A 27581-nucleotide genomic window follows, 5' to 3' on the forward strand; every position below is an offset into this window, starting at 1 on the left:
AGGGGCTTTAGTTACATGGATAGACTGGAGAAGCTGGGGTTGTTCTCCTTGGAATAAAGACGGTTGGGAGTAGATTTGATAGAGGTATTCAAAATCATGAAGGGACTAGACAGAGTAGATAGAGAGAAACTGTTCCCATTGGCGGAAGGGTCAAGAACCAGAGGACATAGATTTGAGGTGATTGGCAAAAGAACCAAAGGTGACATGAGGAAAAACTTTTTTACACAGCGAGTGGTTGTGATCTGGAATGCACTGCCCGAGGGGGTGGTGGAGGCAGATTCAATCATGGCCTTCAAAAGGGAACTGGATAAGTACTTGAATGGAAGAAAATTGCAGGGCTGTGGGGATCGGGCGGGGGAGTGGGACTAGCTGGATTGCTCTTGCATAGAACCGGCAGGGACTCGATGGGCCGAATGGCTTCCTTACGTGCTGTAACCTTTCTATGATTCTTTCTATTCTAAGACTGAAAAGGGAAAAAAATGTGTAGCCTGGCTGAAGATCAGTACCCTAAGAAGGTAATGGAATAGATCTTAGGTTTTACAACCATATTTGCCTACATAACAATAGTCACTGCACTCCAAAGTAATTAATTGTACTTGAAGCACATCGAGACTTGTGTGAGAGACTAGGTAAGAGTGGAAGATCAAAGCTGAGAAGGTGAGACTGTGTGCAGGAAGAATGGCAACCTTCTGATTGGAAAGAAGCAGTGGAGAAAGGAGCATGATGTCATGTGTTATTTACTGCCAGCATGTTTATAACAACTGACTGACCAGCTGATGTTAACAGTCAAAATATATTTTTCCATAATTGCCTTGTTGCAAAGTTACTATTCGGCTAATACAGCATATATAGTGGAATCGCCATCTCTCTCTCGCTCTCTACGCATACATTTGAATATATAAAAAACAAAATTACAGGGTATGAAATCATTATATAAACGAAAACTAGTTTCTTTCTTATACGTTAGCTTCCCAGTAGGGAATTTCTTTGTAATGTTAATTAAAACATATTTATATTAATCTCCACTAAAATCTAATCTACATTTATTTGTTAAATACTTGAGGTATTCATTCGGGATTACAGGGAGTTATTTGTTTGCCTTGAGGTTGGATGCACGTCCAGAGACTGGTGCAACCCGTCCCACTCTTGCACAAAGCTGCTCTGATCACGCGGCCAGCTCGTGCACCACCACCAGCTGCGAACATCACGTGAGCCGGTGAAGAACCAATTAGAAGGCGCTGAATACAATCACCATGTGAAAACAGCCAATAAGAAGCGCCGGCAATGAGTGCGTTCTGTGGCAGTTTGGGAGAGTTTCAGTTTCTGTGAGAGTGAGCGCGCGGCCAACGGACTCACCCGAATAGACAGCGCGCGGCCAACGGACTCACCCGAATAGACAGCGCGCGGCCAACGGACTCACCCGAATAGACAGCGCGCGGCCAACGGACTCACCCGAATAGACAGCGCGCGGCCAACGGACTCACCCGAATAGACAGCGCGCGGCCAACGGACTCACCCGAATAGACAGCGCGCGGCCAACGGACTCACCCGAATAGACAGCGCGCGGCCAACGGACTCACCCGAATAGACAGCGCGCGGCCAACGGACTCACCCGAATAGACAGCGCGCGGCCAACGGACTCACCCGAATAGACAGCGCGCGGCCAACGGACTCACCCGAATAGACAGCGCGCGGCCAACGGACTCACCCGAATAGACAGCGCGCGGCCAACGGACTCACCCGAATAGACAGCGCGCGGCCAACGGACTCACCCGAATAGACAGCGCGCGGCCAACGGACTCACCCGAATAGACAGCGCGCGGCCAACGGACTCACCCGAATAGACAGCGCGCGATAGTTCGAGTCTGTCCCGAATAGACAGCGCGCGATAGTTCGAGTCTGTCCCGAATAGACAGCGCGCGATAGTTCGAGTCTGTCCCGAATAGACAGCGCGCGATGGAAAACGGCACCAAGCAAGTCATCAACTTTGGTCCTGGTCCTTCTAAGCTCCCACTACCGGTGAGTTACTTGCTGTCCCCTCTCTGTTAATCAAGCGTGTTGAGAATGATCAGTTTTTGATTGAGGCGGGATTGATGTTTGGCTTGTCGGCATGTTCGAAATGGGTTTTCTGTTGTTTGAAATGCCTCTGTGTAGCTCACTTTTAATATTAAAAGAAATTGTAAACTTTTAATGGAGGTTGTCTTTGCATTTGCTGCCATGTTGCAGCTAGCTATTAAGAGACCTATTAAAAACAGATGTTGTCTTCCCTGTCGTTTTGAAGTGCCTCTTCTAGTATCTTCAGTGGTAAAGATGAGATGGAGTATTTGCAGTTGGTGTGACCTTCTAAATGATTACTACTTGATGTACCTTTAGGAAATGCCAGGATACTTGTGAGCATTTGAAGGGCAGGTTTGTTGCATATTCCTGCTGTTGAGTGTATTGACATCGGCAATAAGCTTCAGTAGGATTTTTGTATTCTCCATTGTGCCTAGCTTTATGGTTTCTTGAGATTGCTAATTTTATAGTTAACCAGTCCTGAATGATTGGTCATTTTGTGATGTGACCTTGTTGCTACAAGGTTGGGACTGGCTGGTTGGAACCATTCCAGCTGATTGAGAAGCTTTCATCTGGTCAGTCAGGGGTGATATGGACGATTTTCTAACTTGGTGGTGCCCAGTCATTCCAGTCAGGTGTTAAACATAGTCAGAATGTTTGAATTAGCCTCTGTCCTTTCAGTGGAAAATGTTACATGGTAGTTTTCATGGATGACTTGCATTTAAATAGCATCTTTTTTTAAGGTAGTAAAATGGTCCGAGGTGCTTCATAGGAGCATTGTCAAATTTTGTTTGATACTGAGCCATGTGAGATATTAGGACAGGTGACAAAGCTTGGTCAAAGAGTTGGTTTTAAGGAGTGTCTTAAAGGAGGAGAGAGAGGTGGAGGAAATGTCAGCTTAGGACCTAGGCAGCTGAAGGCATAGCTGCCATTGGTGGAGTGATGAAAATCAGATGTGCGAAAAGCCAGAATTGGAGGAGTGGTAAGATCTGAGGGTTGTAGGGCTGGAGGAGGTTATGGAGAAGGAGGGGCCATGGAGGGATTTGAAAATGAAGATAAGAATTTTAAAATCAAGGTATTGTTGGACCAGGAGCCAGTGTAGGTCATTGAGCACTCCTCTGCTCATTAACAGTTTTCATTAACCAGTGGTTATAAAATAAATCTAGGCAATATAGATGTTTAACTTGATAATGCAAAGTTGGTAGATATCACTGGTTTATTAAGTCACTTTACAGTCACCAACTCAAACAATTTTTTTCCCCTGGTACTTTACAGTTGGTTCAACATCTGTATACTTCTTAAAATGAGTTTCTCACATGTGTATTCATTTTCTTTTGAGTTAGTTCAGTGCCACTTTTGCCATTTGTTTATTTAAGTGACTACAATGGCTGTTTTCATTGTTGTAGTGACTCCTGGGGGAGTGACCTGACTGCCAGTCTCTTACATTTACCAATTGGGTGTGCTGCTGTTCTAACAGTAAGCTGGCTGTACTGTGGGACTTGTTGCTTTGCACATGTACCAACTGGACATGATAGTATGTGTAAGTGAAGTCCTGACATTCCTAGCAGTAAAGACACTGCTGCTGTTTTTAGAGTAATTACTGGCCACAGGGACACTGGCAGTCAAGAATTTTTTTCTTTTCAGAAAAGGGTTTCCCAAGCTGTCTTTTTGTTTTCTTAAGTTTATCCTCATTGTCATCAGCTGTGCCGATGCCTGAACAATATAAAAGCAGCTAATGAAACCTGATCAGTGCACACCTGCAAGATATAAATGTTTGATACAGAATTTTAAAAACTTTTTTGCCATTATTTCAGTATGAACTACTCGGTAATGTCAACTTGGCTTAGTCAGTAGCACCCTTATCTCCTGAAGTCCCAATCCAGAATTTGAACATATTGGGCCGGAAATTGCTGTAAGCGATGAACGATCCGTACTTGCTGCTCCTTGTGTACTAACTTACCCATGTTGTATCTTTACTGCGGGAGCTTTCTCTAAAGCGAACCTGAAGAGTCCAGCGTTAACTCCATGAACCTAGGACCTATGTAGCCAATGAGAAGATCGTGCTTTCCCATCGACTAATCAGATTGCAGCCTCGTTGATAAGCTGCAAAGAGTTGAAATCTACAACAGTAAAATCACTTTAAAAACAGTTGAGATAGTGAAATAGAGGGTAAGAAACATCAGATCAAAGACAGTTTTTAAAGAGAATTTTGAAATTAAAAAGTGCAACAGCTATTTAAATTGCAATGAATGAGACTCCACATTTTTTAAAATTTAATTTTCAGAGCCCGAGGGTTTTTTTTGGAAGTCATTTAAGACTTACCATGCTGTTAAGTTAGTTTACACCTGATGTATTTGAGTGTAACTATTTTAGTGGGTACTTACTGTGTTCCAGCAGCAAGTTCATGCTCCTCCATTGGTTTCAATGGAGAGCCAGCTGGGAACCAAGGAATATGGGGATTGGGTGGGAAAGTGGAGTTGAGGTCAGAGATCAGCCATGATCTGATTGAATTAAATTTCATCTGCATGTGTCTGCCCATTCCACCAGCCTGTCTGTCCTCTTGCAATCTATTACTATCCTCTTCACTGTTTACTACACGTCCAAGTTTTGTCATTTGAAAATTTTGAAATGGTGCCCTGAACAGGGCAATATTCTGCTGGCTTTGACACTAATGTCTGATGTAGAGCAATGAAGTCAACAAAGGCTCCCAGGCCTTTCAGCTTCAATCTTTTCAGTAATGCATGACTGGGCCATGAAACAAGAGGCAGTACTCCTCTTGACCTACAAAAATGTATAGGAAGTCTGTCATAGCACCCTGCCCCCACCCCCATCTTAATGTCTTGGTTGTTCACTCATGTTAACTTTATAAAGGACTAAATTCATATACTTGGCTTTTGCTTGTGGGTATTTCTGACTCCTATCTTATGTTAAACAAGATCATTCTCTGGTTGTTGTCTCCCAGAGCTGCTATACCTTAGACTTCCTGTATATTCAGGTCATTTACAAATACCAGGTCAAAATGAGTACTGCTTGTTGTTTTGTGACCCAGTCATGTATTACATTTACTGACTTTCTAAAGCACTTGTATTTTTCCACTTTAATGTTTTCCTACTTTTATAGTTGGTTGAAGTGTACCATTTTGAAATAAATCCTCAGAGAGGTTTTTTTTTGTTGTCCTTGTGCTGATCTGGAGGTCTGTAGCATTATCTTTCCCCCCTCCCCTTTTAAGTGTTAGCTTGGAATTTATAGCATTGGTGATGTCAACCCAGAGTGTTTCATTCTGTATTTTTCCCTTCCACAGGATCAATTTTATTTACTTCCCAGGTGCTTGATGTATAAGACTGTGCCACCTTTTTTTTGTCCACTGTCTCTTCTGAACATTCTATACTCTTGGATGTTGCATTCATTTCCATCCTTAGTCTTGAGGTGTTTCTGATATTACCACTGCATCATAGTTCCCTACTGTCAACAGTCCCCAGTGTGGTATCTTACTCCCAATGCTTCTAGCATCCATCTATATACATCTTTATAGATTTACCTCCTTTTTCAGTCTGCCTATTCCTGATTTTCTAATTCACGTACATCTAGATGTCTATATCCATACCTAATCAATTAACAACCTTCTCCCCCACAATATGTCTCCTCTGGGATCTAGATTCCTTCATGCTTCAATCCACCCGTACCTATCTACTTTAAATGATTTTTGATAGCCACCTCCAGTATCGAAGTCTTTCTACTTTGTTTAGTTGCAGCCTACCCTGCCTGTACCAGCCCTTTCACAATAAGAAAGAAAGTTTTCCTAGTGATTTTATGATGGTTGCACTTTTATTTTCACACCATGCTGCCAACCATTCTAACATCTCATTTTTTTTCTGGGTAAATTCAACTCCTTTCCAAAATACTGGGAATGTACCAGAGAACATTACTTTGCACCTTCTTGAGTTTTGAGACACTTCATGATTTTTAAGACATGGGGGGGGTGGGGAGGAAAGTTGGTATCATTTACCCTTGTGTGAGCTATGATCACTGGGTCCCATTCAGTATCACTTCCCATCTTTCCTCATATGAACAACTCCATTGCAGTCTTTTGCAAACATTCAAGTGGTTTAAAGTCAGATAAAAATGAAAGATCCAAGTGCCATGCCTTGCAGGGGTCTTCTGCTCTTTCACTATGTAACTTGAACTGACAGTGTACTATGGCTAAACCAGTGTACATTATGGTATAGCAGGACACTAGTGCATTCAACTTCAGCACATTTCAAAGATGGCATTGATGATTTGGGCCTCTTGGTCAAATAAATTGATCGCCTTGACGACCACAACCATTACTAGCTACAAGTTGGTCATTCTGTGCTGTTCATCAATAAGCTGTGGCAGGCAGTGATTGAGCTGGGTCAGTAAATAAGATTTCTGTATACCATCATTAGTACCGGAGTAATGTGGACCCAAGTGGTGCAGTCGAGGAAAACGAGACAAATTGTCCTTTTTTATTATACATTCAACAATAATATCTCAATTTCATAATACAACCTTGAAAAACTGGAGTGCCGTCAAGGCTACCGGTGATCAATCCATTTGCACTTGAGGTTTAACACGTTTTTTTTTCCTAGATGGATCTCCTTATCTTCCCACTGACTGCAGCCCCGACCTAGTTCGATGTCCTCTTATTTTTCTTGGGGCGAGTACCAGTTGCCGAAAGTTCCACTTTAGCCAACCGCAATGTGTTTAGGCCGCCTTAATTGGCTGGTCTATGACAGTCTTGTAATTGAGTCAAATCAAACTGCCACACCAGCTCCAGTCCTAGGCATGTCCTGTTATCAACTGCATTGTCTGGTTTTGAGATGTTTGTTTCCTTTGCCCACGCACTCCGGTTAATGATCTTCCTCATTCATTAATTATTTTAATCTCTGTACCAGACTTCAATCTGCACGCAAGCCATTGTCCATTGTGATCCCTTGTGGACCTGTTCATTCTGTATGTAGACGTGCACTCGGATTAAGCCATTGTCCATTATGATTCTGGGTTGGCCTGATTGTTCTGTAGATAGCAGCAGTTTTGCAGTAGTGTCCAAAAAGGCTTAACCCTTTTTTAAAAATCTGTCAGAATACCTGCAATGTGCATGATCTATTCAATGCTAGCGTACCATTCTGGAGTAATGGTAGCACAGAAAGCAAAACACTGCATGTATCCCATCTGTTATCTTGAACAGTGCCTTGAGTCTCTGCACTGCAGCACAGTCAGTGGTCAAGCCAGGAAGCTTGGTCCACAGTTTGTTCACACCATTGTCTCTTCCAGATGCAAGAGATCAAATTCTGTTAACAAACCAATTCATATTAGTGTTGCATTGAACTACTTTTTTGATGTGGAAACTAAAGCTTTTTGTGGTTCCTTGCACATTCCAAAGCAGTGAGTTCTTCAGTCACATTGAAGAAGTAGTCTACTTCTGTCACAATAATGAGCAGTTGGACACCATCTGCATTTGGTGCTTCCATAGCAAGGCTCTATTGCACAACTCCTGGGTCTTTTCAACCAAATACTCTGCAACATCCTTAGTTGTTCCACTCTGCTGTGTTGTGTGATAAACTAATGTTGACAAAGTTGTTCCCCAGATAGACTATATCTACCATGGCCACCATGCACTGGTTCACAAAAGCATCTTCAAAAGTTTTTTGCTGCCTCAACAAAACAGGCTAGGACCATGTTCTCCATATCTTGGCATATCGGGAAAACATTGGTTTAGTGCGAGCTGACTTATTGATTCATTGACCTTGTGACAAATCTGCTTTATAAATCCACCAAACTCCATTTTGGTCCATCTTTGCAAGATGTACTGTATTTAATGCTGGGCACTCTTTGTAACAAGAGGCCAAAGGCCCTGCCACTGTCACAATGGTACAGATCTTTCAACCTAGCTTGACAGATATGATCATAAAATCTATTTTTCTTGGAGTGCCTGTAAGACCTTTAATACCTAATGAGGTAACTTTTTTTTAAAAAGTAAGTTTTTAATGATGCTGAAATTTAATGATGCACAGTTAAACTGGTTATTCACACTTTTTCCATTGCACAACACCAAATTATTGCATGGAACCACTCATCGTTCAGGCTGTTGTGATTGTTGCCAACAAGTAAAATTCAGAAGTGGCACTAAGGAAATGGTTCTGCCATGTTTGATGCCAGTACTGGCATCATCTTTTTTATATTTGGGCATGGGAAAGGGATCCAGTTCAACACCTCATGTAACAATGTTGAACATAACTGTTGCTTTGATAAGGATGTTTGTACAATCAAATTAAGATTTTTCTTGTGAAATCAAATTTTTATTTGACCAGTGAACCTTAAGACATTAAATTTGGTTCAGAATATGAGCTTACTGTGCTGCCTGGTAGTTAAAATGCAAGTAATAACTTGATTTATATCTGAATAGTACATTAATGAATACATTCCCTATAAAGTAAAGATGGAGGGAAATTTGAAATAGAAATAGCAATGTTAAACATTTGTAGGTCGGGCAGCATTTGACAGAAGGTCAATGTTTTGGGGTTCATTAGATGTGTTGTGATAAATGAGTGACTGGAGTGTCTGTGGCTTAATCAATGGTGTTTCATGTTTCCAGGTCTTGCTTCAAGCACAGAAAGAGCTGCTGGATTACAAAGAACTTGGAATTAGTGTTCTAGGTGAGCTCCCAAATAGGTAGATTATCATGTCAACTGGCCATCATGTTTTCATGTTCTAACTGCATCTTTTTCTTCAACAGAAATGAGTCACAGATCTTCAGACTTCATCAAAATTATCAACACCACAGAAAATGACCTGCGAGAGCTGCTGTAAGGAGCAAGTGCACTTAAATCTAGTTGCTACAGTTGAAATTTCACAGGCTGTTCTTTACAATGTAAATACATTGTGACGTGATTGAACGGTTCGAGGAGATCAGTGATTTTACTGGAATAAATAGCTGCTGATTTTTGAAGTGCAAAAAAAGACTAACTCGCATGTAGTGTGTGTATATTTAATTAGTGGCATTATTACAATGCATAGCAATAGAATAAAGAGCAACCAGTTCATGTTTGCTTGAATGACCATCTTAACATCTGCTAATTATGCTGTCAGATGGATGAATTTTTTATGTTTAACAATAAGTGTCCTTTCTGTTGAAATTGTTGTGTTGGTTAGATTTGTTTAATAGTGTTTAGCAATGTTGGTTAAGGGGATGGGTGGTGTATTATAATGTTCAGTAGCTAGGAATTAATGATTATATAATACAAAGTGTCAGCCTTGACTTTGGTAGCACTCTTGCCTCTGAATCAGAAGGTTATGGAGGTCATCCAGAGACTTCAGCACATGATTGAAGCTGACACCTCAGTGAAACTGAGTGAATGCTGTACTGACTTTTGGATGAGACTTTAAACTGAGGCCTGCCTGCCCACTTGGGTGGCTGTAAAAGATCCCATGGCACTGTTCAAATAGTAAAGAAGTTCTCCTGGTGTCCAGGTTAACACTTTTTCTGTCAACTAGCACTACTAAACCAGATTAACATCTCATTGCTGTTTGTGGGACCTGTGAGCAAATTGACTGCCACCTTTTCCTACATTACAACAGTGGCTGCACTGCAAAAGTATTATTGGCTGTGAAATGCTTTTGGGATATCCTGAGATTGTGAAGATACTATAAGTACAAGTTCTTTTAATACAATGCTGCAGTGGGGTGAACAACTAATATAACTTTTTTTGAAGTGATTTTCTGTAAAATAGCAATGAAGAAAACTCAACTTTTTGACATGAAATTAGACCATAATCTCTTTGATGCAAAAGGTTGAGTGAGCAGGAGGAGATTTTCATGTAATCTTATGACTCCTGTTTGTATCTTAATGCAGAAATATCCCCGAAAACTACAAGGTGATCTTTCTTCAGGGAGGTGGAACCGGTCAATTCAGTGCTGTCCCTTTAAATCTTATTGGATTGAAAGAAGAGAGGTGTGCCGATTATGTAGTTACTGGATCCTGGTCTGCTAATGCAGCCAAAGAAGCAGCAAAGTATGGAAAAGTGAATATTGTCCACCCCAAGCTTGATTCATACACAAGTAAGAACCTATATGTTGACTGTAGAAGTCTAACTGATCCATTGTCAAAGGGGGTGAAGAGATTCATTTGGTATTCTAGCAGTAGAATATTATAAGAACATAAGAAATAGGAGCAGGAGCAGGCCAATCGGCCCCTCGAGCCTGCTCCACCATTCAATAAGATCATGGCTGATCTGATCCTAACCTCAAATCTAAAGAACACAAGAAGTAGGAGCAGGACCCAGCCACTCAGCCCCTGGGCCCGCTCCGCCACCCACAGGGCCTTGACCGATCCGAACTCAGCTTCATGTCCAATTTCCTGCCTGCTCCCCGTAACCCCTAATTCCCTTTACTTCTAGGAAACTCTCTATTTCTGTTTTAAATTTATTTAATGATGTAGCTTCCTGGGGCATCAAATTCCACAGACCTACTACCCTCTGAGTGAAGAAGCTTCTCCTCATCTCAGTTTTGAAAGAGCAGCCCCTTATTCTAAGATTTTGCCCCCTAGTTCTAGTTTCACCCATCCTTGGGAACATCCTTACTGCATCCACCCGATCAAGCCCCTTCACAATCTTATATGTTTCAATAAGATCGCCTCTCATTCTTCTGAACTCCAATGTGTAAAGTCCCAATCTACTCGACCTCTTCTCATATGTCCACCCCCTCATCCCCGGGATTAACCGAGTGAACCTTCTTTGTACTGCCTCGAGAGCAAGTATGTCTTTTCTTAAGTGTGGACACCAAAACTGTATGCAGTATTCCAGGTGCGGTCTCACCTTATATAACTGCAGCAATACCTCCCTGTTTTTATATTCTATCCCCCTAGCAATAAAAGCCAACATTCCGTTGGCCTTCTTGATCACCTGCTGCACCTGCATTCTAACTTTTTGATTTTCTTGCACTAGGACCCCCAGATCCCTTTCTACTGCAGTACTTTCCAGTTTCTCGCCATTTAGAAAATAACTTGCTCTCCGATTTTTCCTGCCAAAGTGCATAACCTCACATTTTCCAATATTGTATTGCATCTGCCAAATCTCCGCCCACTCACCCAGCCTGTCTATATCCCCTCGTAGGTTTTTATGTCCTCCTCACTCTCTACTTTCCCTCCCATCTTTGTATCGTATTCAAACTTTGATATGTTACACTCGGTCCCCTCCTCCAAATCGTTAATATAGATTGTAAAGAGTTGGGCACCCAGCACCGACCCCTGCGGAACACCACTGGTTACTGGTTGCCAGTCCGAGAATGTACCATTTATCCCAACTCTCTGCTTCCTGTTAGATAACCAATCCTCCACCATGCCAGAATATTACCCCCGATTCTTTATCTTGAGCAATAATCTTTTATGTGGCACCTTGTCGAATGCCTTCTGGAAGTCTAAATACGCTACGTCCACTGGTTCCCCTTCATCCATCCTGTACGTTATGTCCTCAAAGAACTCAAGCAAATTTGTCAGACATGACTGCCCCTTCGTAAAGCCATGCTGACTTTGTCCTATTAAATTATGTTTATCTAAATGTTTAGTTACTGTCTCCTTAATAATAGACTCTAAAATTTTACCCACCACTGATGTTAGGCTAACTGGTCTATAATTTCCAGCCTTCTGCCTGATACCCTTTTTAAATAAGGGTGTTACATTAGCAGTTTTCCAATCTGCTGGGACCTTTGCGTCCAGAGAATTTTGGAAAATTTATTACCAAAGCATCCACAATCCCTACTGCCACTTCCCTCAAGACCCTAGGATGTAAGCCATCAGATCCAGGGGATTTATCCGCCTTGAGTCCCATTAATTTACTGAGTACCAATTCCTTAGTGATTTTAATCGTATTTAGCTCCCCCCTCCACCAGAGCCCCTGTTTGTCCAGTGTTGGGATATTCTTAGTGTCCTCTACCGTAAAGACTGAAACAAAATATTTGTTCAGCATTTTTGCCGTCTCCATGTTTCCCACCATTAATTTCCCAGTTTCATCCTCTAAGGGACCTACATTTGCCTTAGCCACCCTTTTTCTTTTTATATAACTGTAGAAACTCTTGCTATCTGTTTATATTTTTTGTTAACTTATTTTCATAATCTATCTTCCCTTTCTTAATCAATCCTTAAGTTACTTTTTGCTGTTTTTTGAAGACTTCCCAGTCTTCTATCTTCCCACTAAGTTTGGCTACCTTATGTCCTTGTTTTTAGTCGGATACTGTCCTTAATTTCTTAGCCATGGATGGCTGTCATTTCTTTTACATCCTTTTTTCCTCAGTGGAATATATATTTTTTGAAAGTTGTAAAATAACTCCTTAAATGAACACCACTGCTCATGTACTGTGTAATCTCTTTTCCCAGTCCACTTTAATCAATTCTGCTCTCATACCATCATAGTCTCCTTTATTCAAGCTCAGTATGCTTGTTTGAGAACCAACCTTCTCACCCTCTAATTGGATATGGAATGTAACCATGTTATGGTCACTCATTCCAAGGGGATCCTTAACTAGGACCTTATTAATTAATCCTGGCTCATTACACAGGACCAGGTCCAAGGTTGCCTGCCCCCTTGTAGGATCAGTTACATACTGCTTGAGAAATCCATCCCTAATACACTCAATAAACTCTTCCTCAAGGCTACCCTGCCCAATTTGATTTGTCCAGTTAATATGATAGTTAAAATCCCCCATAATTATAGCTGTTCCCTTATTACATGCCCCGACTATTTCCTGATTAATACTTCTTCCAGCAGAGTTGCAACTATTAGGAGGCCTATATACTACGCCCACAAGTTTTTTTTCCCCCCTTATTATTCCTTATCTCTACCCAAACTGTTTCATTTATCCTGATCCTTTGTCCCAATATCATTTCTCTGTATTAGTGATTCCTTCCTTTATTAACAGCCACCCCACCTCCCCTTCCTGCCTGTCCTTCCTGATTGGGAATTAAATATGCCAGGGTATTTAACAGTCGTTGTCACCCTGCAGCCATGTTTCTGTAATGGCCACAAGATCATACCCATACGTAGTTATTTGTGCTGTTAACTCATCCATTTTGTTACGATTGCTACGTGCATTCAGATAAAGAACTTTCAAATATGTTTTGTGACACTTAGTTCCTGCTTTTTCCTTTTTTAAACACTTTACCTTTTACTCCATACCTTCTGTCCCTTCCTGACACGCTTTCCTCTGTCTCCCTGCTCTGGTTCCCAACCCCCTGCCACTTTAGTTTAAACCCTCCCCAACAGCACTAGCAAACACTCCCCCTAGGACAGCGGTCCTGGCCCTGCCCAGGTGCAGACCGTCCGGTTTGTACTGGTCCCACCTCCCCCCAGAACCGGTTCCAATGCCCCAGGAATTTGAATCCCTCCTCCTTGCACCACTCCTCTAGCCATGTATTCATTTGAAATGTCCTCCTATTTCTACTCTGACTAGCACGTGGCACTGGTAGCAATCCTGAGATTACTACCTTTTTGAGGTCCTATTTTTTAATTTACCTCCTAACTCCCTATATTCTGCTTTTAGGACCTCATCCCCTTTTTTAACCTATATCGTTGGTGCCTATGTGCACCACAACAGCTGGCTGTTTGCCCTCCCCCTCAAATGTTCTGTAGCCGCTCAGACATCCTTGACCCTTGCACCAGGGAGGCAACGCGCCATCCTGGAGTCTCGGTTGCGGCCGCAGAAACGCCTATCTATTCCCCTTACAATTGAGTCCCCTATCGCTATAGCTCTTCCACTCTTTTTTTCCTCCCAGCCTGTGCAGCAGAGCCACCCATGGTGCCAGGAAGTTGGCTGCTGCTGCCTTCCCCTGATAAATCATACCACCCCACCCCCCCCCCCCCCCAAACAGTATCCAAAGTGGTATATCTGTTTGAGAGGGGGATGGCCACGGGACCCCTGCACTACCTGCCTGCACCTCTTACTCTGCCTGGTGGTCACTCATTTACTTCCTGCCTGTACACCCTTTACCTGCGGTGTGACCAACTCTCTAAACGTGCTATCCACGTGGTTCTCAGCATCGCGAATGCACCAGTATGTATCCATCCGCAGCTCCAGTGCCGCAATGCGGTCTGTCAGTAGCTGCAGCTGGATACAATTCCTGCACGCATGGTCGTCAGGGACACAGTGTCCCTGATTTCCCACATAGAGCAGGAGGAGCATGCCGTGGGGCTGAGCTGTCCTGCCATGACTTACCCTTTAATTGATTTAAATTAAATGGATCCCACCAATCTCACTGGAATTAAGTGATATACTCAAGGGCCCCTGCTTAACAGTCGTCCCCGCTACACAGAGACTGTAGTAACCACAAAATATAAGTTTAGAAAAATTGAGGAAGAAAATACTCACCAACCAATCACTTACCTGCTTTTTGGTGACGTCACACTACGAATACTTTTTGCTTCCCTCTCCCGGAACCTGGATTTGTAAGCCGCCTCAGGGCTCATCTTTAGTACCGCCGCTCGAGTAGTTTTCTCGTTGCAGGTCTGCTGCTGCTTTTATTCCCCAATCTCAGTCTTCTACGCTCAGGTCCACTGCCGCTCTGTGGAAAAAGTTAGGAAAAGCAAGGCAAAGCAGCACCTCCTTCCCCCCACTCTGCCAGAAAGTCACAAGGTTGATTGCCCAGATAACTGGGCAAGTTTTAGTGCAGTAGTGGTTAGTCACTGTATGGAGCCTAAAATATCCTAATAAAAAAAAAATCTGGCAAGATTAATCCTCATCTTTTGAAGGAGCTTCATTGCTAATTATGTCGAAGTCTAGAGGCTCATGCTGTCTTACACTAAGGGAGTGGGAGCAGGCAGCAGTAAAAATTGAGACAAAATGTAAATTCCTTTTTGAAGTCTTAAAATTCAGGTTGATATTGTCCTACTGTAGACTTGATATATGGGATGCTTAAGTTTTCTCTTGTGTTCCAGCAATCCCTAACCCAAGTAGCTGGAATTTGAACCCAAATGCCTCTTATGTCTACTATTGTGCCAATGAGACTGTACATGGTGTGGAATTTCCCTTTGTCCCAGACACACAAGGAACTGTACTGGTCTGTGACATGTCATCAAGTTTTCTTTCAAAGCCGGTGGAGGTCTCCAAGGTACGGTCTAAATTTCAACTTTCAAGACAACCCTTGCCTTTACATTGCAGTGGATATCTAGTCCACTTGCAGAATTGTTCTGTGATGAGAATCTTATTTTGGTGGTCAATTGACTCAAAGCACACCAGAAAACCTAAAGTAATTTATACCTGTTTCTGAAGCTTGGGGATGGGGGAAAAAGGGAAGGCGCTGAGGGGACAAGTAAGATTAGCTCCCATTTATCTAAGGAGTTGGGCACGTTTGTTTTCTTTTGACAGCAGCATAGGCTCTTCATACAGTTGATCTTTGTCCATATTAAAAGGTAGCAGTTGGATGACCAAAAAAAATCTGCATACTTTAGTGTCAGCTGTGGCTCAGTGGTAGAACTCTTGGCTCCAGAGGCAGAAGGCTATGGGTTCTAACCCTACTCCAGCACAAAATCTAGACTGTTAGAGGTCTCATTTTCAGATGAGACACTAAACTGTGGCCCTGTTTGCCATCTAGGATGGACATAAGATTCTGTGGCTCTATTTTGATAAAGAGCAGGGAAAAATTCCCCTGGTGTCCTGGCCAATATTCATCGCTCAACCAACACCTAAAACCTTTCTTAATAATCTGGTTATAATCACATTGCTGTTTGTGGGTCCTTGCTGTGTGCAAGTTGGCTGCTGTGTTTACTACATTACAGCAGTGACCACACTTCAAATACTTCATTGGCTGTAAAGCACTATATAAATGTAAGTTTTTTTTTTCTTTCAACCCTTGAGTGGTAAACAGACAATACCTAACTTAAGCACGTGACCTTTTTTGAGGAGATTGAAGAGTCTGTGTCTTGAAGGTTCAGGGGAGACCATAATTGAAGTATTCAATTATTTTAAGGAATGGATAAATTGAGCCCTGATATGTTTGGGATTGCTACAAACTCTAAGCCAGGGGACATGGCTTCAAGCGTGAAGAAATGCACATGGACAGTGCAGATTTTACTACTTTTAAACAGGGTAACAAACATGTGGAATAGATGGCCCAGTGAGGCAGTGGAGACAGATTTTTCCCAGATTCTCCCTTTAAAATATTTGAGGGCATGGACAATTTAAAGTGACAAACTTTTTTTAGAAGTAGCCAGATGGCCTCCCTAGACACTTGATTTGTCCCTTTACTATTTTCTTAACCAAAGATTGAATTGAAATAACTTTTTTTAACACTAAATTTGAAGGCTTGGGCCAGGCCTAGGCCAGGCCTATTTTCACTAAACTGATGACCATGCAACTTCTCTTCCTGACCATGCAAAGCTTAGAATCCCTTCAGTGAGGTTTCTGCTCCTCCCTCCCTCCCTCCCTCCCTCTTGCCCCCCCCCCCTCCCTCCCCAAACCCCCGCACCAAAATGGATCACAGGAATTTTCCATGCTTGTGGGGTTTTTTTGAGTGGGAGGGTACACTGGGAGTTGCCATATTTAGTTGATCATGACTGTCTTGGACATGCTGGTCCCTTTTTGGCTTGGAGGTTTTTTTCCCCTGCACCTCCCTGAAGTACTTGTTGGGAGTTTTCTACCTAGCAGCATCCCTGGACTTTCTGGGCCTCAATGCAAGGACAAGTCCAGTCAGAATACCTGGCAGCTGACTCCTACTTATTGTAATTTTTAACTTAAACTGTCAGGAATACTGTGGGAGATCAAGTAATAAGTTTAAAAATAATAAACCTTGCTTTATTCCACTCTAGTAATTTGTTTGCTATTGGGAATTAGCTGTTAGCTGATGAAGCAACAAAACTGACCAGATTTATTTCCTTCTGCAGTTTGGTATGATTTTTGCTGGTGCTCAGAAGAATGTTGGCTGTGCTGGGGTGACTGTGGTAATAATCAGAGAGGATCTTCTGGGATTTGCACTGAAGGAATGTCCAATAGTTTTTGACTATAAAGTGCAAGGCAGTAGCAATTCTCTCTACAACACTCCACCATGCTACAGGTAAATGGTTTTTATTTTTAACTTGTATGACAATTCTTGGTACCATTATTGGTTTAATTGTGTTTATTCTGTTTCATGTGGTAGCCTTCTTTAAAAGAAGGCAACAATCTGTGTACTTTGTCTATAGAGAACCTCTTGTGTTCAGTAAGTGTAGGCATACCAAATGAAGTATCCATGACACTACTGGAAATAAGTGGTTTTGAGTATTTGTATTTGCCTCCAGTGTGAAATGCAGAACTGACATGATGCTCCTAGAAGTAATTTATGCACTATGATGCATCAGTACTACCATCTTTTATACTTGCTTTCCTTTCCAAGTTTAACATGATTTGACAGTTGTTGGGGCTCTTAATACTGGCTACTCTGATTTCCTTTTGAAATCAAGCATATTCATACACTGGCCACCTATAATGGTATTGACATCAGGTAGGAGCTCAAATGTCCTAAGAGTACAGATGGTGTAACCAACAAGTACAGTATTAAGTGCAGAGACTGTTGCCTGAAATTGCACATCCTCCTACAAGGATGGTGACATCTATGTTGGGCAATAGTTCAGTGGTACAGTAGAATGCATTCCTTAACCTATTCTATCTGTACTTCTATAGAACCATTCTCTTTCTGTGTATAAACAAATCTGCTGAACTTGAAGGTGCCTTAAGTCACTTTTCTTAACATTTTTTTTGCTCTTCCTTCCATCTTGCCCTGTATCTATGAAATGTGTCCAGAGTGATACCTACACAAGATCTTTTTTTTTCTTTCAGCATTTACATTATGGGCTTGGTCTTGCAATGGATTAAGAACTGTGGGGGTGCTCAAGCAATGGAACAAAACAGTATTGCTAAATCAAAGTTGATTTATGATGTGATTGATGGATCCAATGGATTCTATGTGTAAGTTGGTGTACATTGCTAATTTAGTACTTGTATTTATACAGTGCTTTGAAACATTTATGTAAGAATTAATGTCTGAACAGTAACAGTTACTGCACTTCCAAGGTAGCTAGTGACCCAGAGATCCTAAATGAAAATCCCACCATGGCAAGTTGTGACATTAAATTCAATAAATCTGGTAACTTGTGGGTCAGTACAAGATTACCATGAAAGCTGCTGGATTGTTATTAAAAACCCAACTATTCTATTCTGGGTAGGAATTCTGCCACCCCTACCTGGTTTGTCCAATGTGACTCCAGACCAATGCTGGTTGGGTTAATTTTAACTTCGGTGATGGTGTAATACAGGTGATATCAGATTAGCAGCCTGCTGTACACCCGCATTGAAGTTAATGGGAAAAGTAAAATGGGTGCGGTGTATGACTGTAGTTGATCCAATATCACCCACATAACCCCATCGCCTAAGTTAAAATTACCCCCATTTTTATTCCATATTCCCTCTGCAAATGGGATAGGCAATAAATACTGCAGTATCACTCACATCCCAGGAACAAAAGTTAGATTTTTATGGTATTAAGGAAGGGTTATACACTCCAGTCTTATTGGAAGGTCTTGATTGAAAATACTATTTTTAAAAACTGTTCTTTAATTTTAGGTGTCCATCTGCTTCAACCTGCAGAAGCAGAATGAATATTCCATTCCACATTGGAAATGCTAATGGGGACAGTGTTCTTGAAAATAAGTTTCTTGACAAAGCTGCTAAATGCAATATGATTTCATTAAAAGGCCACAGGTAAATCTGATTTTTTTTTTTAAACTTCAAAATTGGTATAGTATGAGCTGTTAAATGGCATCCCTGAAGATTTACTTTAATAGCTGTGTTTTATGAAATGTAATTGCATAAATGGGTCCCTTCAAAAGGGCAGAGGGATGGGTTATAAAGTTTATTTAAAAACTAGCCTTTATATAAATAGTACTAATTCCGTATGCTCTGCTATTTGTGCTAGGTCTGTTGGTGGGATTCGTGCCTCCCTTTATAATGCTGTGACAGTGGAAGAAGCTCAAAAGCTGGCAGAGCTTATGATCAACTTTATGAAAGAACATCTTGTGTAAACTTTTTTGTCTTTGTACCAAGCTTCAGTTTTGGTTTTACCACTGCATAATCTTATACACTGTAAGCCTCTAGTCTTTTGTGTCCTATTGAGATATTTTGTATGGTTCTTTAATGGAGTGCTGGTACTACCAGAAATGTTCAAAGTGTAAATCACTCTTGGATCACCAAGTACTATACATTCAGGAGTACGCTGTGGCTTGATGGAGGAACTCCCAATGCAATCCCAATCTTAATCTAATGCTGCTTTTTTTTCTCTTCAAATTCAGGCTGCCCCTCTTTAAAGTTAGCCTTCTAACTAGCTGAATTGTGGCTATGGTACTTGTGAAAAATCCAATGTAATGTTGAGTAGTAGTTGCACAACCTGTAAATAAAATAAAACCTGGATATGGACCGAAATCCCCCTCCATTTTATATGATGGGACTGGTCAGGTACCTTGGCATGGGCCATATTCAACAAATTATTAAAATAGAAATAAAGATAAACCATATTAGTACTTGCTTGCATTTAGGTTTTTATTTACTGCTCCTCCCTGATAACTCAGCATCTCCCTTGGCTTGAACCATTGCATCAACATTTGGAACAAATGACTGGTCTGAGGCTATCTTGAGTATAGAGTTCAGGTTGGTAATATTGAGACTGTGGTTTACACTTGATAGTTGTGATGGAGAATACTTATTCATGCACACACATGGTCCCAAGCATAGAAAAAATTCTTCATGCAAAGGACTTCAGTTTGGAATAAATTTGCTGCCAGGTATTGGTAAAACTTGATAACACCAATATCTGAAAACTAGTGCTTGAATTGCAGTGCAACACTTGGTTGAACAGCTTCCATTTGGAGCTTCTGATACATCATACACATGGACAGAAAGGTGTATTAAATTGCAAATTTTTTCATAGTTCAAGTAAGATAATTGTTCTTGAAATTCCTTTTTTATTACAACAGTTCATTGCCTGAGGTCATGAAAGGTGCAAGCTCTTTCAGTTTAGCAATTTTACCCATGTACTGGTCTGTGGTGCCATCATAGTGCCAAGTTGCTTCACCCACAGTGAAGCTTAATCTCAGGCATGAATGTTATAACATTAGCTAATCAATCCTTTATCCGTGCTAACAGGAAACAGTAGGCATAAATGGGTCATTTTCAAGTTGGCAAGATGTGACCAGTGGAGTGCCACATGATCAGTGCGTGGGCCTCATTTACAATCTCTGACTTGGATGAAGGGACCAAATGTATGGCTGCTAAATTTGCTGATTGTAGGAAAGTAAGTTGTGAAGAGGACATGAGTCTGCAAGGGATATAGATAGGTTAAGTGAGTGGGCAAAAATTTGGCAGATGGAGTACAATGTTGGAAAATGTGAACTTGTCCACTTTTGGCAGGAGCAATAGAAAAGCAGTATATTTAAATAGGGAGAGATTGTATCTCAGAATTCTGCAGTGGGACCTGGGTGTCCTAGTACATGAATCACAAAGTTAGTATGCAGGTACAGCAAGTGATTAGTAAGGCAGATGGAATGTTATTTATTGCAAGGGGAATGGAATATAAAAGTAGATGTTTTGCTACAATTGTACAGGGCATTGGTGAGACCACATCTAGAATAGTGTGCAGTTTTGGTCTCCTTATTTAAGGACGGACATAATTGCTTTAGAGGCGGTTCACTCGACTGATTCCTGGGATGAGGGGGTCACCTTTTTTGTGAGGGAAGGTTGGACAAGTTGGGCCTGTATACACTGGAATTTAGAAGAATGAGAGGTGATCTTATTAAAACAAACAAGATCCTGAGGGGACTAGAAAAGGTAGATGCTGAGGGGATGTTTCCCTTTGTGGGAGACTAGAACTTGGACCACAGATTTAAAAATAAGAGTTTCCCCATTTAAGACTGAGATGAGGAGAATTTCTTTTGAGGGTCGTGAGTCTGTGGCACTCCCTTCCCCAGAGAGCGCTGGAAGCAGGAACATTGAATATTTTTAAGGCTGAGTTAGATTGACTCCCTTGTTAATCAGGAATCTAAGGTTATAGTAGGTAGACTGGAAAGTAGGGTTGAGGTCACAATCAGACCAGTTATGATCTTATCAAATGGCAGAGTAGGCTAAAGGGGCCGAATGGCCTACTCTTAATTTGTATGTTTGTATTGTCACTACTTGGTTGTGCTGCTGCATTCAGGTGCTTTTTAACATCCACCATGAAGTTAAGGTCTTAGCACTATTTGTTCTGTAATTCAGTAAGCTCTTTCCCTGTCTGACTCTCAAACAGCTGGATCGTGATGCAATGTCAAAAAAAGCATTGACCGTTTCAAGATTTAGTCATCAAACTAGTGTGATGTGGCCTTCCCCTGGCATTGACTGTTCAAATTCTGAGAGAAATCATTAATTCTCTCTGAAACTTGTATTTGAGGCTGAGATTTGCAAAAGTTTTCAGCTTATCTGGACACTGCTTCTGCAACTCTTAGTATGCAGGTTTTCAAAAATGCTCCCTCAGAAAATTGTTTTGCTGACAGCTTTCATTGACAATTACATAACTTGCCTTAGCAATATTGCTTGTGTAGTGAGCATTAGTGAACTTTGCTGCTTTTCTAACAACTGTGCTAATTCAGAATGTTTATCTTCACAACTTCCCATTTGTATTTATCATATTTCTTACCATGGTTTGTTTCATGGAGTCTTTTGAATGTTTCTCACCTTCACCAGATATCTGATTACAAATCAAGCACATGGGCTTTCTATTCATGTCCGCAAAGAAATATGCAATTCTCCTATTTTCTCAATGCACAGCACTCTTGATCTACCTTTCTTTTCCTTTTGAAGACATAAGTTCTGTAGTGACAAGTAGCCCTTAAGGCAGGGATCAATGTTGCAAGCAGAAATTTGAAAGTGACATCACACAACAGCAGGTAGGTGATTGATTGGAGGCCTAAGAGTGGATAAAAGCTTGGAGGGTGGAGCTGAGAGTTCAGGGATAGAGCAGCAGGGGAGTTGTAGCAAGTCCCTGAGTAGGCCTCAATTGCAGAGCCCAGAGGTAGGGAGCAAGAGTGTCAGCCAGAGTGTTTTTAAAAAAAAAAAATCTAAAGCAATGTCAGCACAAGAGCTGAATTTTTTTTTTTGCCCAGATCCCTTTCTGGTAAGTTGAGTTAGTAGCTGAATAAAGAGGTGCAGCATGGCACCTCAATCCTGTTAAATGCCCATCCTGCACCATTTGGGAACTCCAGGACACGCCTCGTGTCCTGGACAATCATGTGCAGGAAGTGTCATCAGCTGGAGGAGCTTGAGGTTTGGCAGTTTCAGCAGCTGGCGTCACTGCAGTATATCCTGTGAGGATGAGAGCTACGTGGATAGTGCGTTTCAGGAGGTGGTCACTCCGCAGCTTATGTGCAGACAGAGAGGGAATAGGTGACCCCCAGACAGACTAGGAGGACCAGGCAGGTAGTGCAAGAGTCCCCCTGAGTGCATCTTGCTCTCTAACCAGTATTATGAACACTGGTGATGGCTCCTCTGGGGAGTAGAGCCAGAGCCAAGTCCATGGCATCATGGGTGGCTTAGCTGTATTGAAGGAGGAAAAGGAGGAGGCAGGTCAGGAAAGCAATACTAATAGGGGATTCAGTAGTTAGGGGAACAAAATAGGTGTTTGTGGCTGCAGGCATGATTCCAGGATGCTATGTTGCCTCCCTGCTCCCAGGGTCAAGGATGTCAATGAGTGGCTGCAGAAGGTTCTGAAGGGGGAGGGTGAACAGCCAGAGATTGTGGTCTGTATTGGTACCAATGACATAGGTAGAAAGAGGGATCAGGTCCTGCAGGCAGATTTTGGGGAGCTGGGCAAGAGATTAAGAAACAGGACTGCAAAGGTAGTAATCTCCGGATTACTCCCGGTGCCACACACTAGTGAGGATAGTGTAGATGAATGCATAGCTAGAGATCCCTGAGGCATTGGGACTGGTTCTGGGGGAGGTGGGACCTGTACAAGCCAGACTGGTTGTATTTCAAGGGCCAGAACTAATATTGTTGTGGGGAGGGTTGCTAGTGCTGTTGGTGAGGGTTTGAACGAGCTTGGCAGGGCAATCAGAACCTGAGCCTACATTCATAAGGGAGAGAAACAGAGCTGGAAATGGAAAGCAGAAAATTAGTGACCGTTTGTAAGGCAGAGAAAACAAAGTCTAGAAAATAGACAAGTGCTTAATATATACCTCAATGCAAGGAGTTGTGAGTAAGGCAGCTGAGCTGAGGGCACAGAGACATGATATGTCTATCATAGTTTTACTGAAATATGGCTTAAAGAAAGGCAGGAATGGTAGCTCAACATTATTCATTACAGGGTTTTCAGATGAGGGGGAGGAGGAGGGGTCACAATATTGGTTAAAGAAACAATTGCAGCTGTGAGGCGGGATAGTTAGGCTCACAAATGAGGCCATATGGGTTGAACTGAAGAACAAAAAAAGGCAATTACACTGCTGGGAGTGTATTATAGACCACCAAACAATCAGAGGGAGCTAGAGCAAATTTCTGAAGTGTAGAAACAATAAACGATAGGACAGTTTTATAGTTGGGGATTTCAACTACCTTAATATTAACTGGTAGAATTGGTGTAAAAGGTATAGAGGGTGCAGAATTCTTAATGCATTCAGGAGAATTTGTTTAGCCTGTACGTAGCAATTCGGACGAGAGGGGCAGTTCTGGACTTAGTTTTAGGGAATGAAGCTGGGCAGGTGGACAGGGTATCAGTGGGAGAGCATTTTGGTGGTTGTGATCATAATTCTGTTAGATTTAGCATAGTTACGGAAAAGGACAAAGATAGAACAGGAGTAAGAGTTCTAAATTGGGGAAAGGCCAATTCTGAGATGTGATTTAGCAAAAGAGAACTAGAAACGGCTACTTGGAGGTAAATCAGTATCAGAGCAGTGGGAGACATTCAAGGAGGAGATAGGGTTCAGAGTAAATATGTTTCTACAAAGAAAAAGGGTGGGACTCCTAAATCTAGAGCCCCCTGGATGTTAAGGAGCATAAGGCAAAAAAAGGAAGCTTCAGTCAGATACTGAGCTCAATACTGCAGAAAGCCTAGAGGAGTATAGAAAGTGCAGGGGTGACATTACAAAAGAAATTAGGAAAGCAGAAAGGGCATGAAAGTACTGGCAGGGAAGTAAATCAAGGAATACCCAAAAATGTTTTATAAATACATAAAGAGCAAGAAGATAACTAAAAGAGTAGGGCTTATTGAGACAAAAAAGGTAACCTGGAGGAGGAAGACGTGGGTATGTTCTTAATGAATACTTTGCATCTGTCTTCACGAGGGGGACAATGCAGATGTTGAGTGTGACATATTGCATGGGATAAACATAGTGAGAGGAAATATTAAGGGGTTCAACATCCTTGAAAGTAGATAAATTACCAGGCCTGGATGATATGTATCCCCAGCTGTGGAGAAGCAAGGGAGGAAATAGCAGAGGCTCCGACCATTTTCCAATCCCCTCTGGGCACAGGTGTGGTATTGGAGTACTGCCAATGTACTGTTCTATTAAAAAGGGATAGACTGAGTAATTACAGGCCAGTCTGCTTAACCTTGGTGATGGCAAAATTATTAGAAAAAAATTCTGAGGGACAGTGTTAATCACCGTTTAGAAAGGCAGGAGTCAGTATAAATTTGTTAAGGGAAGGTCGTGTCAGACTAACTTGATTGACCTTTTTGAGGAGGTAACAAGGAGGGTCAATGAGAGTAGTGCATTTGACGTAGTCTACATGGATTTTAGCAAAGCTTTTGAAAAGGTACCACGTGGCAGACTAGTCAAAAAAGTACAAGCCCATGGGATCCAAGGGAGAGTAGCAAGTTGAATTCAACATTGCCTCAGTGGCAGGAAGCAAAGGGTAATGGTCGACGTGTGTTTTTGTGACTGGAAGGCTGTTTCTAGTGGGGTGCTGTGGGGCTTAGTACTAGGTCCCTTGCTTTTTGTGAGATATTAATGATTTTGACTTAATCATGCCCCCTACATTTAAGCAGTTTGCAGATGATACAAAAATTGGCCGTGTGGTTGATAGTGAGGAGGAAAGCTGTAGACTGCAGGAAGATATCAATGGACTGGTCAGGTGGGCAGAAAAGTGGCAAATGGAATTCAATCTGGAGAAGTGAGGTGATGCATTTGGGGAGGGCAAACAAGCAAGGAAGTACACAATAAATGGGAAGATACTGAAAGGTGTAGAGGAACAGAGGGACCTTGGAGTGTATGTCCATAGATCCCTGAAGGTAGCAGGACAGGTAGATAAGGTGGTTAAGAAGGCATATGGAATATTTTATTAGCCAAGGCATAGAATATAAGAGCAGGGAGATTATGCTGGAACTATATAAAACACTGGTTAGGCCACAGCTTGAGCAGTGTACACAGTTCTGGTCACATTACAGGAAGGATGTAATTGTACTAGAGAGGGTACAGAGGAGGTTTACGAGGATGTCAGGTCTGGAGAATTTTAGCTATGAGGCAAGATTGGATAGGCTGGGGTTGTTCTCTTTGGAACAGAGGAGGCTGAGGGGTGATTTAATTGAGGTATATAAAATTATGAAGGGCCGCGAGAGAGTGGATAGGAAGGACCTATTTCCCTTAGCAGAGAGGTCAATAATCGGTCATAGATTTAAAGTAATTGGTAGAAAGATTAGAGGAGAGCTGAAGAAAAATGTTTTTCACCCAGAGGGTGGTGGGGGTCTGGAATTCACTGCCTGGAACAGTGGTAGAGGTAAAAACCCTCATTGCATTTAAAAAGTACTTGGATGTACACTCGAAGCATCAGAACCTACAAAGCTGTGGCCCAAGAGCTGGAAAATGGGATTAGGCTGGATAGCTCTTTTTCGGGGTACAGACACGATGGGTTGGATGGCTTCCTTCTGCGCCATAAATTTCTATAATTCCATGAAGACATTGCAAAACTGGGTCAGGCAAAAGCAGGTATTAAATGCGGTGGATCATGCGTAACTGATTTTAACTTTAACTCGTAGACAGCCTTGGCCAGGGGTGCCACCTCAACATTCTGGATAAAGAAAAGATGATTCGTGGGAGGTCTGTGGGCTGGATGAAACTTGTGTAGGCCGAATAATGGCCCACAGGCTGTACGATTGAAACCCCTGGTTTAGTGTTCTGTGGAGTAGCGTATCTTAGCCCATGTGGAACTTTTAAGTAAACCTAAAACATTCTTGCAATGTGCTTGCTTTGTGATATGTTGCACACTAATCTCATTGCCCTGTCAAATATCATCTCTAGTTTGCTGCAATGCCCTTTTGTGATATGTAAAACTTTCTTGATTTTTTTTTCTACTTGAAATAAAATGTTCCCGATAGTAAACGTTCATTAAACTTGCAGCTCAAGTGCGGTTTTATACCTGCCAAGTAAAGTGCAACCTTTCATCTGAAGGCAATGTATTTTCTAAATGTTGGATATTTGAAAATATTTACTTTTTAATGTATTGAACCTACTGGGACATATAAATATTGGAACAATTGAGGCAATAGCAAGTACAGCTTAGTGATGTCTACATTATGTGCATGATCTGATGAATTGCATGGGAAGAAGTAAAGGGACCCTGAATTAAGTATGTGAGCCAAGGGAATGCAGGATACCAAGGCAGGTTGCGTTGGACTCTTGCTAGTTCCCCATAACATGAGGAATTAGCTAAATTTTATTTTCATGTTTTCAAGGAGCACTCCGGCTTTAACTCTGCAACTGCACTCTATTTGGCCTGCTTTCTTGATTTTTTTTAAACACTGGCTCAGCACTAGCTCTGCTTACCCATGACAATTTGGTCCTCGGCTATATTGTCTGAACTTGTTTTTTTCAGTTAGTGTTTTTATAATGCTACATGCATGATTTTGACTAACATTTAAGCCAGCAGGGATTAAATCATGCTGGTTGGTATACTAATTTGAATTGTTAATTAGCTACCCAGAGTCACAGCTGAAGCATGCTGGTATTGAAACTGCTTATTTATGTATATTTCTCCACTTTGAAATAGTGGAAAGAACCCAGGATGTTAGTCAGTTGAAATAGCCATCAGCAAAGAGTATTTTCATTCAATGTTGATAGCGAACTATTCTGGGTTAAACAAACCAATACAGATACAGTGGGCCGAATGGCCTCCTGCGCTGTATGATTCTATTCTATGAATCATGATGTTTGCCTGCAGTTCTAAGAGCGGGCTCCATCTGGAGCTGTCTGATAGCTTGGTGGGCCAGACCTCCGACCGCACAGGCTTGAGGTGGGTAACAGAAGTTTTGTTCGCCCTACCGGATAGTTGTGATGTTGACCAGCAAGTAAAAGCAGAAAGTTGCTTGTGTTTTAATATTCTGAACCAGCTAACTTTGCTTGAAAGTGGACCAACGTCTATGGGGTAATAAGGTTTCATTTTTAAGAAATTGGAGCACAGGAAATTATCTTGCTATGAAAACTGCATTCTGTTCATGTATTTTGTGTAAAATAAAAGTTTGTTGGTTTGACATA

The 27581-nt window shown here is 41.7% G+C and overlaps 1 protein-coding gene across 2 annotated transcripts; it reads left to right on the forward strand.

Moving 5' to 3' along the window:
* Positions 1-1316: 1316 nt before the first annotated feature.
* Positions 1317-27581, forward strand: LOC137321017 (phosphoserine aminotransferase-like). 2 transcript variants are annotated; one of them, XM_067983120.1, is made up of 9 exons: positions 1317-2019; positions 8672-8732; positions 8813-8882; positions 9929-10134; positions 15000-15172; positions 16944-17113; positions 17875-18003; positions 18658-18795; positions 19010-27581. In XM_067983120.1, exons 1-9 carry the CDS (start codon positions 1957-1959, stop codon positions 19113-19115), a joined length of 1116 nt encoding a protein of 371 aa, XP_067839221.1. In that variant the 5' UTR covers positions 1317-1956; the 3' UTR covers positions 19116-27581. The 2 variants fall into 2 exon arrangements, with proteins under 2 accessions (XP_067839221.1, XP_067839222.1); XM_067983121.1 differs by lacking the exon at positions 8672-8732 and having other exon boundaries at positions 1933-2019.

The sequence above is a fragment of the Heptranchias perlo genome, chromosome 4, assembly GCF_035084215.1.
Source record: "Heptranchias perlo isolate sHepPer1 chromosome 4, sHepPer1.hap1, whole genome shotgun sequence".
Taxonomy (NCBI): Eukaryota; Metazoa; Chordata; class Chondrichthyes; order Hexanchiformes; family Hexanchidae; genus Heptranchias; species Heptranchias perlo.